The following is a 13,533-nucleotide window of genomic DNA, read 5'->3' on the forward strand; positions in this document are numbered from 1 at the left end:
GGCAAATAGCAGGAAGCAATGCTCATAGAACAACCTTTGCCTTGATTATTAAGAGAAAGGCAAGATGCAGATTAAAAAATAAAATAAAACTAAAAACCCAGTGCTGTATCTTCACAGATAGAAGTGATGTTGAAATACACTGGGTATTTTGGGAATTGGGTTTTGAGAGCCATTGATGTGCCTTTTAAGCCCTCCTAATAGGGCAGTGGGGAAGCCACCTGCCTAAAGAACAGGAGGCTGTTGGTTCGAATCCCTGCTGGTGTGTTTCCCAGAATATGGGGAACTCCTATATCAGGCAGCAGTGATATAGGAAGGTGCTGAAAGGCATCATCTCATATTGCATGGAAGGAGGCAATGGTAAACCACTCCTGTATTCTACCAAGAAAACCACAGGGCTCTGTGGTCACCAGGAATAAACACCGACTCAATGGCACAACCTTTCCTTTCCTTGTATTCACCAATATCTGATGTTATAAAAGCAGGGAATGGAAAGAGACAGCATGACTGATTTCTACGCTGTTGGATTAGCCTCTGTTGCAGGATAAAGGGATGATAGTGGCAATATAGGGATGATTCTTGTTTCAGATATAAAAGAGCCAGTGTGGTGTAATGATTACAACTGGGCTGCACAACCGCGGCCTTCCAGCTGTTGTTGGACTACAGCTCACATAATCCCTGACTATTGGCCACTGTGGCTGGGGATGATGGGAGTTGTAGTTCAACAATAGCTGGAGGGCTGAGGCTGGGCACTGGATTAGAGTGTTGCACCCTAGCCACAGAGTTCAGAGTTCAAATCCCCACTCAGCAAGGACGCTACTGAATAACACTGGAGGAGTAACAGTCCCTTAACCTAAATTACTTCACTATGATGTGAGGATAAAAAAGTGAGGAATCCTCATGTACAGCTCCACCATTGTATATTCAGTAACACTTTCACCCATGTAGCTGCACCAGGTCTCTGGAATACACTCCCTGTTGAAATAAGAGCCTTTCTTTCTCTGCTTGTTTTTAGGAAGACCCTAAAGATGTTCCTGTTTTCCCAGGCTTTTAACTAAAGTTTAAATGTTAATATTTTTACTTACTGAGATTGTTTTTACTACTACTACTACAACTAATACTACGACGATGAATATTTATATACCGCTCTTCCAAAGTGGTTTACATAGAAAAATAAATACATAAATAAGATGGTCCCCTGTCCCCAAAAGGCTCACAATTTAAAAAGAAACACCAGGCAAACACCAGCAACAGCTACGGAAGGGATGCTGTGCTGGGTTTGGATAGGGCCAGTTGCTCTCCTCCTAAGAGAATCACCACTTTAAAAGGTGCCTCTTTGCTCAGTTAACAGGAGTTTTATCTGTTTTATGAATTTTAACTGTTTTATATTGTTTTTATACTTGTTATCTGAAATTATTTTGGAAGTGCGATCATGTTTATATTTCACTTTTATCTCCCCCTCTCCATCTCCTTATAGTTCTCTTTTTAAAATTCTGGTTATGAAACTTCATCACTTTCTTTCAAAAATAAAAATGTCACCTTCTCCTTATGACTCCTGCCCTTTCCCAAGCAAGGTGTTCATTCTGCTGTATGAGAATCTCACTGACTAGGATCAATCAATCCCCTTTTGAATCTAATATTCTGCACCTAAATCTGGCAACTCTGGAAAGTGGAGTCAATGTCAATTTTCCTTTGCAGCATCCTCCCATTTTTAAAACTTTCTCTGCTTTCCTTTCCTTTCCTTTCCTTTCCTTTCCTTTCACTTCTGCTGTGCCAAGATTCTGTCGCCCACTCAGAATGTTTTTGTCAAGATTAACTGTAATCGCTATGCCAGTACTATAATAAGACTTCCTTCCCTCCCTTCCACCCTCAGAGAATAAGAATCTCAGTGGAGGTCTAAAAATAAAATAACCTTATGTGAATCTGATATAAAGCATATTTTTGTGTCAATACCTTAGGGCAATTAATAGGGTTACAGTGATAAAAACAACATGGATTCCTGCCCTGTTAGATTGTTGGGATATACAACAGCTGCAGCTTAGATTGCTGTATAATTTGCATGTAATCTACTACAAAGACAGAGGGGGCACTATAGTTTCCTCTGTATTGGTTGGGCTAGCTAGGAATTCCTATTATTCTCCTTCCTGTTTTGTGTATGAAATTCTGAATCAGCAACTTTGGTCTGACAAGTAAGGTTCTCTTAAAAACCCTCCATTGGTTTTGCTCTGTACTGCATATGGACAGAGCGTACTCTGTAACAGAGATTACATTGAATAGTGGTCTAGCAGATGTAGGTGGGACAAAGATGGCCTTATATGCTACATATAACAATAAATACCATTGCTGAGACAATGGCGTACAGGCGGTCTTTGTTATCCACGGGGGCTCCATTCTGACCTACAGCCACGGATAATAAAACCACGGATAATGAGACCTTGAGTCAATGGGAATTGGGGGTTAGGTTCCTTGAGGTTTAAAAAGAGCTAAAAAGCAGGGAGGCAGAAATAAGAGCAATAAAGTTTTGTGCCATGCTCTCCAGGTTTCCAGCTGTCCAGCATTCCCCACCCCCAATTCCTCAAATTTTCAGCAAAAGATAATGGGAATTTTTAAACAGCCACCAAATGGCTGCATGGTGTGAAATGGTGGCCAGAAATGACATCAGAAGTCATTTCTGGCCTCTCAGGAACTGCAGATAGGCTAATGTTTACTATTTTTTAAACCGCCGATTATGAGGTTGGGTCTATATAGCCCAATGGAGGATACATGAAACCACGGGTGCTGGGACCATATATAATAAGGGCCACCTGTATATCTAATGTTTCTGCAATATATAGGGAGGAATAATTTATTATTTTGAGTTGATACCTGTGCCATCTTATCTTTTTGGCCCCAGTTCGAATCTCAGCATAAGCCTAAATGTAAGAATAGCTTGACTGAAGCAGACTGTTTCCCCACCGACCCCCAAAAATATTTTCCTTACGGGGAAGCACTGAATGCAACTTTCTACACATTCTTGCTGTTTGAAGGTGATATATGCATGTCATTGCTTAGATTTTTTTCTTTTGATCTTGGTGATAATAGGAAGATACAGGATAGGAATGTACTAAAATGTATACTAAAAAGCTTATTTTTATTTTAGAGTTAGCACGTGATCAGTCTCTTTCTCTTGTGCAAGAAAATTTATTGTCTCTTGCAATTCTCTGCAGCTGCCATGTGAAGACCAGATAATCCTTCTGAAAGGCTGTTGCATGGAGATCATGTCGCTCAGAGCAGCAGTACGCTATGACCCTGAGAGTGAGACTTTAACACTAAATGGTGAGATGGCGGTCACAAGGGGCCAACTGAAAAATGGAGGTCTTGGTGTAGTATCAGATGCCATTTTTGATCTGGGCATGTCACTGTCTTCATTCAACCTTGATGACACGGAAGTCGCCCTCCTTCAGGCGGTTCTGCTCATGTCTTCAGGTGAGAATGGAAATATTAAGCACTGTATCTTATTCGTCATCATGCCTAACTTGTCAGTATTCTGTGACGTAACTCTTTTGGTTGCTTCCCTACCTAAAAGACTGCCTGCAAACAGGAAGTTAGCATATCAGGATGAAAGGTTCTAGTTTGGTCCTTTCCTAGCTGTTCTGGGTTTCTGTTTGCCGGGAGATATTAGCATGAGGGAGCATTCAGAAGCATGACCACCTGCCTACAGTCTGAAGAGGTTTAGTCCATTCTGCCATTTCCTTTGCTGGTCAATGACCGAGTAAACTTATATCTATCTATCTATCTGTCTGTCTGTCTGTCTGTCTACCATTTCAGCATTCTGTTGTCCCTATATAGGCAAGGCCATTGTCAAAGTATTTGTTGTGTGTGTGTGTGTTTATACACACACACACACACACACACACACACACACACACACACACACACACATAGATAGATAACTGTATACAGTGATAGGCCTTTATTTATGGGTACCATATGGGAGTCCTCTTTTAATTGTTTATGTGGGGTAGGCAGTGCAAAGCCCACAAACCCTAACCAGCATTCCAGCCTTCTGTTCTCCCGCGAAAGCATATTTGCAATGCTAAACAACCACCTGCTCTGCAACATCCACCCTATGTGGAAGCAGGTACATCAGCAGGCATCAGCAGAAGTCTGTGTGGGCTGGGCACAAGCCTTAGTGAGCTGCATTGTGGCTCATGGCATTATGCTGTCTTTCTTCATAATGAACCAATTTGAGTCTGAAACAAGTTAAAGGTTGGCCGAGAGCACTGGCATAGTTTCCGCATGGGATAAATGATTATGGTAGATTCTGAAGTATCATTTCGTGCTCATATGATTAATGTCTTAAAAGGATTCCACAACCACTTCCATAGAAAACATGTATCATCCCATGACAGCATATATTTACTGTGCAACCTACTATTTTTGAAATGTTTTTGTGGATAGTCCTATAGGCCAGATTCATGTCTGCTCCTGCTTATGAATTTGTCTCTTGAGGTCCAGGAATAACCCATTCTGGCATCATTTTTGCATGACTAATCACTCATGGGAACACTTCAGAAAGTGCCAAATGTAAAATCAACAGAAACTCTTTATAAATCATAACATGGTTATGATATAACCTTAGCTATACAGAGCTAGTGAAAAATTAAGAGACTTATGAATGTCCCAAGATGATGACCAATGAAATGTGAATAAAAGACACTCAGGCTGTTTTTGTTGTTGCCTGGAAGGCTATAGAGTTTTAGGACTTAATTCTTACTGGATTGCACCCAATACCCAGTTGATTCATGGTTCTCAAGAAAGAAATTCAGCTTGCTGATCCGATGGCATTGAAAGTATGCACTCCTGGTCACCAGGAGCTGAACTCAATTCAGAAGAATCCCCAGACTGCAGGCCTACTCTTACAGAGTTTGGCTCCTCCCCCCCAAAAACCAACACAGCAGTTCTTAAATGGAATTCTAAGGATTTTTCACCTCTATCATATGATTGTAAGTTAGCACACCTCTGTGCCCATTTGCTTGGGCAAGTAGTTAAGAGTACATATTCTTAGAAGGATCAAAGCTAAGCATGTGCAGAACAAGTTCGTGATCAAACCAGTACACCACAAACCGGGCCAGTTCAAGCAGTTTGATCGTGAATCGCTTCGAGCTGGTTCATCAAACTGATCAGCCAAGCTGTGGTTGTGGATCTTGGACCCGTGATCTGAATTTGGATCGAACTGCAGCAACCAGTATATACACAAACCTAATCAAAGCAACTGATTTTGTGCTGCTTGTTAGGAAACATGCTCTTGCTTTGACAGACCAAACCATTATTTATACACCCAATACCAGTATGGGAGCTATGCAGGACTAGCCTCTAAACCACACTTCATAGGCCACTTTCTAGGGACATTCTTTCACAGTGCCGTTAATTCTTCCAATATCCACCTTGCTTGCTTTATTTATTTATTTATTTGATTGATTGATTTCATTTCTATACCGTCCTTCCAAAAATGGCTCAGGGTGGTTTACACTGAGAAATAACAAATGAATAAGATAAATAAAATGGCTCCCTGTCCCCAAAGGGCTCACAATCTAAAAAGAAACATAAGATAAACACCAGCAACAGTCACTGGAAGTACTGTGCTGGGGGTGGATACGGCCAGTTACTCTCCCCCTGCTAAATAAAGCGAATTACCACGTTAAAAGGTGCCTCTAGTTCTGTATAGCATAGCTTAAATCTAAGCTAGACAATTTAATTGCCATACACATAACTAAGCCTGATTCATCCAGGTTCCAGCCTACTGTTTTCCCAACTAGACCTTCTGTCAGCCTCATAAAAGTGTTGTTGAATAACGAGTTGATAACTGTGGCCTTCCTTCTAACTTATACAGATCGTCCGGGTCTCGTCAGCATTGAGAGAATAGAAAAGTGCCAGGAGGGTTTCCTCCTGGCGTTTGAACACTACATTAATTACAGAAAGCACCACATTGCACATTTTTGGCCAAAACTGCTGATGAAAGTGACGGACCTACGAATGATCGGAGCCTGCCACGCTAGCCGCTTCCTGCACATGAAGGTGGAATGCCCAACAGAACTCTTTCCTCCTTTGTTCTTGGAAGTTTTTGAGGACTGAAAAGACTGGAGAGGTTCTCAACATTCTTATAGCACTACTGGGTATCATTTCATTCCATTGCCTAGTTTGTTTTCTTTTGTCCATTCCCATTTTGTTCCGTGTTGTTTTTGTTTGGAGGATTATATTTTTAATAGGCACGAATGAATATGTCCCTTTGATGCGGGTACTTGTGACGATCGCTTTTTTTAAAAAAAAGTTTTGTCCTTCAGTCCTTTTTGATGTGAATCCTTTGAAAGTTTGACATTGAGAATACAAAGCAGTTTCATTCACCAGCACTCAGGCAGTCACAAGCTCACGTTGACCATTGCTGCTTGGAGAGAGATGGGGAGATAAGCTGAAGTGGCAGGAAAATAGATAGATAATCAAATGTTTTATATTTTAAACTCTGCCATATTTTGTACAGTATTAACTCGCTTTCAGGACATGTACTTTTTTGCTAAGGTACTGGGCACACTTGAGCAAGTGTTAATGATGCGTGCCTAACTCAAGTCAAAAGCACTTAGCTGCACCTAATGTTCACTTGCTGATGTCCACCATTCCTAGTATTTATTTGCCACCCTTAAGAAAATGCATCCTCATAAAGCCAAAATCTTCTATCATTGCCATCATTGCCATAATGGCAATATCACTTTGAAATCATCATAGGTATCTTAGAAATCAAAAGGTTTGTACCTTTTAAAATCAAATCCTTTTCCATACCTGCTAAGTGAAGTAACAATAATATGAGTTCCTTATTTCCTTCTATTTTCCATTTTATTTTTGCTAGTCTATGCACGAGGGAAGCCTACCAGAATAAGAATTGAAATCCTGATTCTGCATTGCTCTAAATCTAAAAATCAGTCTGACATAAGGAAAGTTGCCACATTCATCATCTAAGCTTTTGGCAGTCCAGTGGCTTGGGCCTCAGTCTATTGATTTCACATGCATACAGAAGCTCTGATCTGCACACTGCAAATCCTGTCCCATAAGGGCTACCTCATCAGTTTTCATGGAGGCAACAGACCCACAGGCACATTCCCTTGTAGTGAAGGTCTGCATAAGGTAGTCCATGGATGTACAAGCTCTTTGTGGATTTCAAGTGACTTCCAGGTTTTTGGATTGGCAAGTGAAAAAGAACAAGACTTCCTCTGAATACTTACACATCTGTGAACCTGGGATGTCATGCAAGAGAGGTGACCCCAAATAGAAATTATGATTTTTTTAACGTACCTTTTAGTCCGGCATCTTGGGGCCCATTCCCACAACCACTATGAGCAACTGTTATTCATTTGTGATGACTTTCTTGCCATACTGAACTAGAATATTGTGATGAAGAAATGGTCATCTGAATGCTCCATAGAGTCCAGAGATAATTTTCAGTAGTGAAATAAATTGGGAGTTTGGCCCATGGAATAATTAGATGACAAATTTCCATCTCTAGTGACAAAAAAAGTAACTGTATATGAAAAAATAAGCTGTAGAAATAAGTGTGAATCAAACCCCCTTGCAGTGCTGCTTAATCTGGTTTCCCCCTTCTTGATACAGTTTTATGCAATTTGGGCTTAGTTGTCTTTATTTTCTCTCTCTGAAATCAGCCCACCCCCCGCTGATGCTCTTAAAAAGAAAGTGAGCAGCAGCAAGAAAAACCACTGTTGAATTATCTTAGGCAGGAGTCATGGCAACTAGATGCTTGGGGATACTCTATAGTGATGTCCATAAGATGGTAATTTTTTTCATGGCATACAGTTCCTGAAACGTATAACCTCTTTGCTACAAGTCATTCCCAGTTTAGCGTGATGCATCAGAAAAGACCTTCTCTTTTTCAGAACTCAGAATATTCTCAAAATATATGTTAGGAGTCCTTCCACTCCGTATTGTGTATTCACTTATCAATAAGTAAGAATCACCTTTTCTAAGAATCACCCTTTCTCTGTGATCTGTGATCACTCTTAATGATCAGGATCCAAGAAACTAGTTCCATGTAGTCAAGAGGACCTTGCAGTTGTTTCTTGAGCAGAAACCCCCATAGTGAAGGTCTTTTGAAATAGATAGGAGTTTGAGGAGCAGCATGTATGATGGCATGAAATATTGTCCTAGGTGGGTAGAAATCCACAGATTGCATGCAAACTCCTGAATGCACCCAAGTAGGTATTTGGGTTCTGGTTGAAATCAGTCACTAAAATTCTCTATCCTGTTGTCCTTTCTAGAAAATACTGTACTCAGGTAGACTTTCACTGTGGACAAAATGAGAACTAGAAAGTTCTTTTCACCCATGCTTCATGCCATCAGCAAAGAAAGTATTTTGAATACCAAATGGTCATCCACTCTCAGATAACCATGCTTGGAAGTGTGATTTGCCCCTTCATGTGGAGGGCAATGAAGCCCATGGCTACAATCCTACCGAGCTGGTTGATCTTAATGGGCCTTACTGTGCTTAGCTCTGTTACATTGTGGCCCATTTATTCAGTGAGAAAAATGCCCTGGAACATAGGAAGCTGCCATCTACGGAGACAGACCATTGGTCTATCTAGCTCAGTACTGTCTACACAGATTGGCAGTGGCTTTCCAAAGTTTCTGGCATGCCAGCAAATGCCAGAACATGCCTGTGAATTTTTCAAACTGAATCAATGGGGAGGGGTACTGCCTAAACCAGGAGTGGACAAACTTGGCCCTCCTGCTATTGCTGAACTACAACTCCTATCATCAACAGCCAAGGGGGTTGTAGTTCAACAACAGCTGGAGGGCCAGGTTAGCCCACCCCTGGGCTAAACAATATTGTAGAAATGGAGGCGCATGTTGATTTGCATGTCTCCAATTGCCAGGACAAAAGTCCATACTTAATTGCATTTGCAGCCAACATCCATCATTTTACAGTGGCATAACTAAAAAAATAATGCGCAAATCTATTTAGCACATGAGTTTCCTCCTCAATCAACAGTTGTACTAAAGTAAGAAAAACAAGCACCAGAACTACTTCAGTAACTTGCCACAGAGCAGCAGGGGAGGCAGCGTAAAGCTAGTGGGCTCTATTTGCCTTGTCAAGGGTGTTCCCCAGACAAGCTTTCCCTTTCCCAGACAAGCTTCCCCAGAAAGGCTATTTCATGGATGAGGTGCTCTATGGACCTGTATAATTGGAGGCGAGGGGAGCTCCTTGAAGGGCCAGATTACAGACGCATGGTATTTGTATGCCTTATGCTGTCTGTTCCCCCAGACAAGCGGAAGAAAATGATACTCTTTTCTGATACTTTTGGTTTCACTCACTTCTGGTAGGAAAGACATATGCAAAATAGACTTTGACTTTTCACACATTCTTTGACCAACTTTTTCTATGTCATTTTAAAAATGGTTATCCAAAAATATGATTGGATCAACTCAGGGAACTTTCAAAAGATGAACAAATGTAAAGTGTGCGTTTGACCAGCAATTTGCCCTAGCAACTATTATATGTCAAATATCTGCCTTTCTTGATATTGCTGACAAACATATAGGAACTGGCCTTTACTAAACTGGCTTACTTCTTTAGTAAGGAAAAAAGAAGTCTGAAAGTGCTGACATACGATTTTTGCAAAATGTATGGTGTAATTGTCTGGCTGCAGCATTTTTAAATTAAATGTGAAGACTCAAAGCCCTCAATTCAAGATAGATGGAGCATGTATCTGTGTACATGAAACATGCACATTTTAATTTTGGACAAAAAGAAACAAAACTGGCATGAGATCAAATGTGATAAGAGCGCTAGGTCTGGATACACCTCCAGAAGGTTGCAAGCCTCTTACTATTTTTTCAGAAGTTTTTGAATGTCTTCAGAGCTAGTACTATAGACATGACTTGAAGGTAAGTGCCAAATTATGTGGAACATTGGAAATCCATGGTTTGATCTCCCATCTATTTTAATTTGTTCTAAAAGCAGGTTTGGAAGGTGGGCATGTTGGATTGGAGCTGTTATGCCATGAAAGGGATTTAACACTGTCACCCATGCCAACTCACCACCCACCAACTCTTTGCTCCATTTGGGAATACATACAGATATTTATGTGTTTTGTTTAAAGTGACATCTAGCAGTTCAGAGTATAATTTAGACTGGGAAAATGGCATGGGGGAAAGGGTTATAAAACAAAAACACCCTGTTCCCCATTGTTGTGAGCTTAACCCAATTTGCCCCTCTCCTACTGCGGCCTTTAAAAGAAATAAAAAGGAGATGGAAGAACTTATCACAGATCTCCAATGTTTCATCTGGTTTAGGCCAAAGAGTCTTTATTGGAATCAAGGCGGTTTCATTTCTCCAAAGTAAAGGAATGGTCAAAATCCAGAAGCTTCAACTCATGCATAATGCTCCAGAACTTCATAGGCCTTCCCTTCTCCTGAGCAAGGAGACATCTCCTCCTCTTCCCTTATACGCTATAAGAAATCCCCTTGTTTCATGTGGACGAAACCAGTTCACACACAGAGTTTGGGATGGCACTTTGCATGGATTGATTTAGAACCAGGCTGCTATTGTCCAGCATTACAGGATATTAGCCACTTAATTTGTGTTAGTTTTTAGTACTGGCTAACAAAGAACTAAGACACCTTTGAGTAAAACATGCACAACAAAAGTGTAATGGGTGACATTTGGTTAGCAAAGCATGTGATGCTCCACAGACACTAAGCCATTGAAATGTGTTACCATTCATCATCAGTCACAACATAATAGCCATAATTCACTTCAGAAAGGTGTGATTTAGCAAGATGTGAGGATATAAATTCTCAGTCACTCCAGATTTACATTTGAAACTCCACTGACTTTCAACGATGTCCTTTATTATTTACACCACAGAAGGAGAGCAGAATTGAGATCTACATTAGGATCTGATAGTTCAGAACTGAACATAGTAAATCCTGCAAGATTTGCTACATTATATCTAAGATTTGGTCAGACTATGGGCAACCTCTTGAGCAGCAGATATTGGAATGGCTGCTCACAGTGGCAAGTACTACATCCAGTATTTTTTGTGTGCAGGAGTGGGTACTATGGACTGAATACAGCAGATATCAGTTTTTCAAAGTACAGTGTTCGTTCTGCTTCTTGGTGATATTGATATCACACTCGGTCCTCAATTTTTCTTTCTGCTCTTGGTGTATTAGCAAGTGGAGTGTTCTACATAGGATTTTTTTTTCCTATTGAAAAAAAATGTCATATTTAATATTTCTCGCTCTTAATAACAGGTATTTAAGCTGCACTGGTTTATGTCGCAAATGAGTTCTGTTCTACTTTGACGATGTACTTTTACAGTGAGATAACAGTTTCTAAAAGCAACACTGTGCCAAAATATATGTCAGAATTAGCCATTGGACATTTGTGATTCTCTTTGTGCTAAAATAATTGCTGCGTCGTAGGCTGGAGTATGGAAAAAAAGAAGCAAACACAGCAGAATCAGAGGCAAGATTACTGTTGTTAGGAATCTGCCTAGACATTGCTAATGACCACAAGAACAGCATGTCATTGTTAGTAATGTATTTTATGCTATGGAACTCTTTAACATGTAGGTATCATTTTGACTATTTCTAGTTGCATGAATCATAAGGAAAACCAATCAATCTTATGGTTTTCAGATCTAGCCAGTGCTTGTAAGGCTAACCCTTTTCCCCCTGTTAGCAGTTAGACTCAAAACCAGGGAAAAATCATTCATTATTACTTTGTTGGAAATCCAGTGTGGTCCAAGTGATCAAAGTTTTATACTGACTAGTCAGTGAAATGTGGGGCTCTTTCCTGGCTCTGATAAGTCCTCACTGGATAGCCTTGGGCAAGTTACTGTCTCCAGCCTTATATTTCAGAATAGTCGCCTGCCTCACATGGTCATTGAGAAGTTAATGAGACAGCCATTGTAAACACTGTGCATTTGAACATGCTCTGTTAGCAAGCAAATGCTCATTGCCTGCCTTTTTAAAACATTGGGAACAGCAAGACCTACACGAGAAGTTCTGATTGCTCCTGTTATTGTAATTTACTGCAAATAACTAGATTTATCAGATACTTCCTTTTGATACTACGATGATATATGACCCTTATATAAATTTTTATAGAGACACAATATTCTAGAGTGGTAGAGATTTATTTTCCACAGAAAATATTCAAGACAAAGTGAGCACATTTATTTTAGAATGAAATAATGTTGCTTTTTAAATAAAATAAAATAAAATCACAATGACAAAAAAGGTTTGGCCTTGCTCACAAAGTTTTTATTGTGTTGTATAAATGTTAGCAATTGCAAGAGTGCATTGCTTGTATGTATAAATTCACATTCAATGATGTCGCCTTCAGAAGCAATATTGTGCAGGTAATAAGCTGTTTGTGACTGTCTATTTGCACAGTTTACCTAACTTTACAAAGCTAACCCTTATTTATGCACAAGACAATCAAATGTAAATCTACATCCTGGTGTAGATGGAATTGATGTAAATTACTGAGCACAATGTAAAACATTAAAAGACACTTTATTTAATTACACAACTAAACTAGTGTTGGATAAGATCATATCAGGGCATGAATGAGTGAGTGGTGTATTTCTTCCGTTCTTTGTTACTTTTTTATTTCAAAACACCTTCAATTTGTTTTCATAATTACATTATTTTTAATATGCAAAAATATGGGTTATCTTGGGTTTTGGATTTGGCTTTAAAAAAAAAATGTTTTGGATTCATGCCCTGAGGTTAAGTTAGAAATTACATGGACTTTTTTTGAAAAGGCTGAGGATTTGGGGATAGATGTTTGTTTTCCTTTGTTTTGTTCTGTTGATTTTTTTTTCCAAACAGTGTTAAGTGATATGGTAGATGGGTAATATTTTTTCAGCCTAAACTATATTAAAATATGTGATCACAAATGTTTTAAACTGTCTGAAGAGAAAATTTGTATATTTGGGAAAAGAATATAATTTTTATATAGCTTTTGTATGCAGATATTAATATGTAATTATGACTATAGTGAGCATAGATTACTGTGTAAGCTTGAATTCTAAAAAGAAAAAGCTTATAACCGAACAATGGTTTCTGTCTCTGTTTCTTCTTCTAGGATATTATTTTTGGTTATAGCACTTTAGAAATATTATTGGCTTGGATCCAAACCAGAACATGTGGATATATCACTTGATCATGCAAGCTTTTAAAGCCTCAACCCCCCACCAAAGTCCCCACAAGCAGGGGCGTAACTACCATTAGGCAAGGGGAGACAGTTGTCGGGGCCCCACTGCCTCAAGGCCCCCCCCCGAGGCATGTCACATGACTCCCCACTCACCTGTGTTGCACCCCCTATGAATTATGTTGAGTATCTTGGAGATCGGCAGTAGCCGAGAGTTAAAAAAAAACAGATTCAATGTGAACTAGATATTCACCGTATTCGTGATGGGGATGTGAGTGTAAGTGCACTATATATTGTGAAGTGTGTTTGTATGTGTATATCAGCGAGGG

The 13,533-nt window shown here is 39.7% G+C and overlaps 1 protein-coding gene across 6 annotated transcripts in view; it reads left to right on the forward strand.

Annotated features, from left to right (window-relative positions):
• THRB (thyroid hormone receptor beta) overlaps positions 1-13,110 on the forward strand; it is a 261,740-nt gene extending 248,630 nt beyond the window's left edge. For all 6 annotated transcript variants that reach the window (XM_053262095.1, XM_053262094.1, XM_053262093.1 and 3 more), the window contains 2 exons: positions 3,204-3,462; positions 5,870-13,110. In XM_053262095.1, coding sequence (XP_053118070.1) covers positions 3,204-3,462; positions 5,870-6,111 — 501 coding nt within the window. In that variant the 3' untranslated portion in view covers positions 6,112-13,110. The remainder of the gene's footprint in view (positions 1-3,203; positions 3,463-5,869) is intronic.
• The last annotated feature ends 423 nt before the right edge of the window (positions 13,111-13,533 follow it).

This window comes from Hemicordylus capensis, chromosome 6, assembly GCF_027244095.1.
Source record: "Hemicordylus capensis ecotype Gifberg chromosome 6, rHemCap1.1.pri, whole genome shotgun sequence".
Taxonomy (NCBI): domain Eukaryota; kingdom Metazoa; phylum Chordata; class Lepidosauria; order Squamata; family Cordylidae; genus Hemicordylus; species Hemicordylus capensis.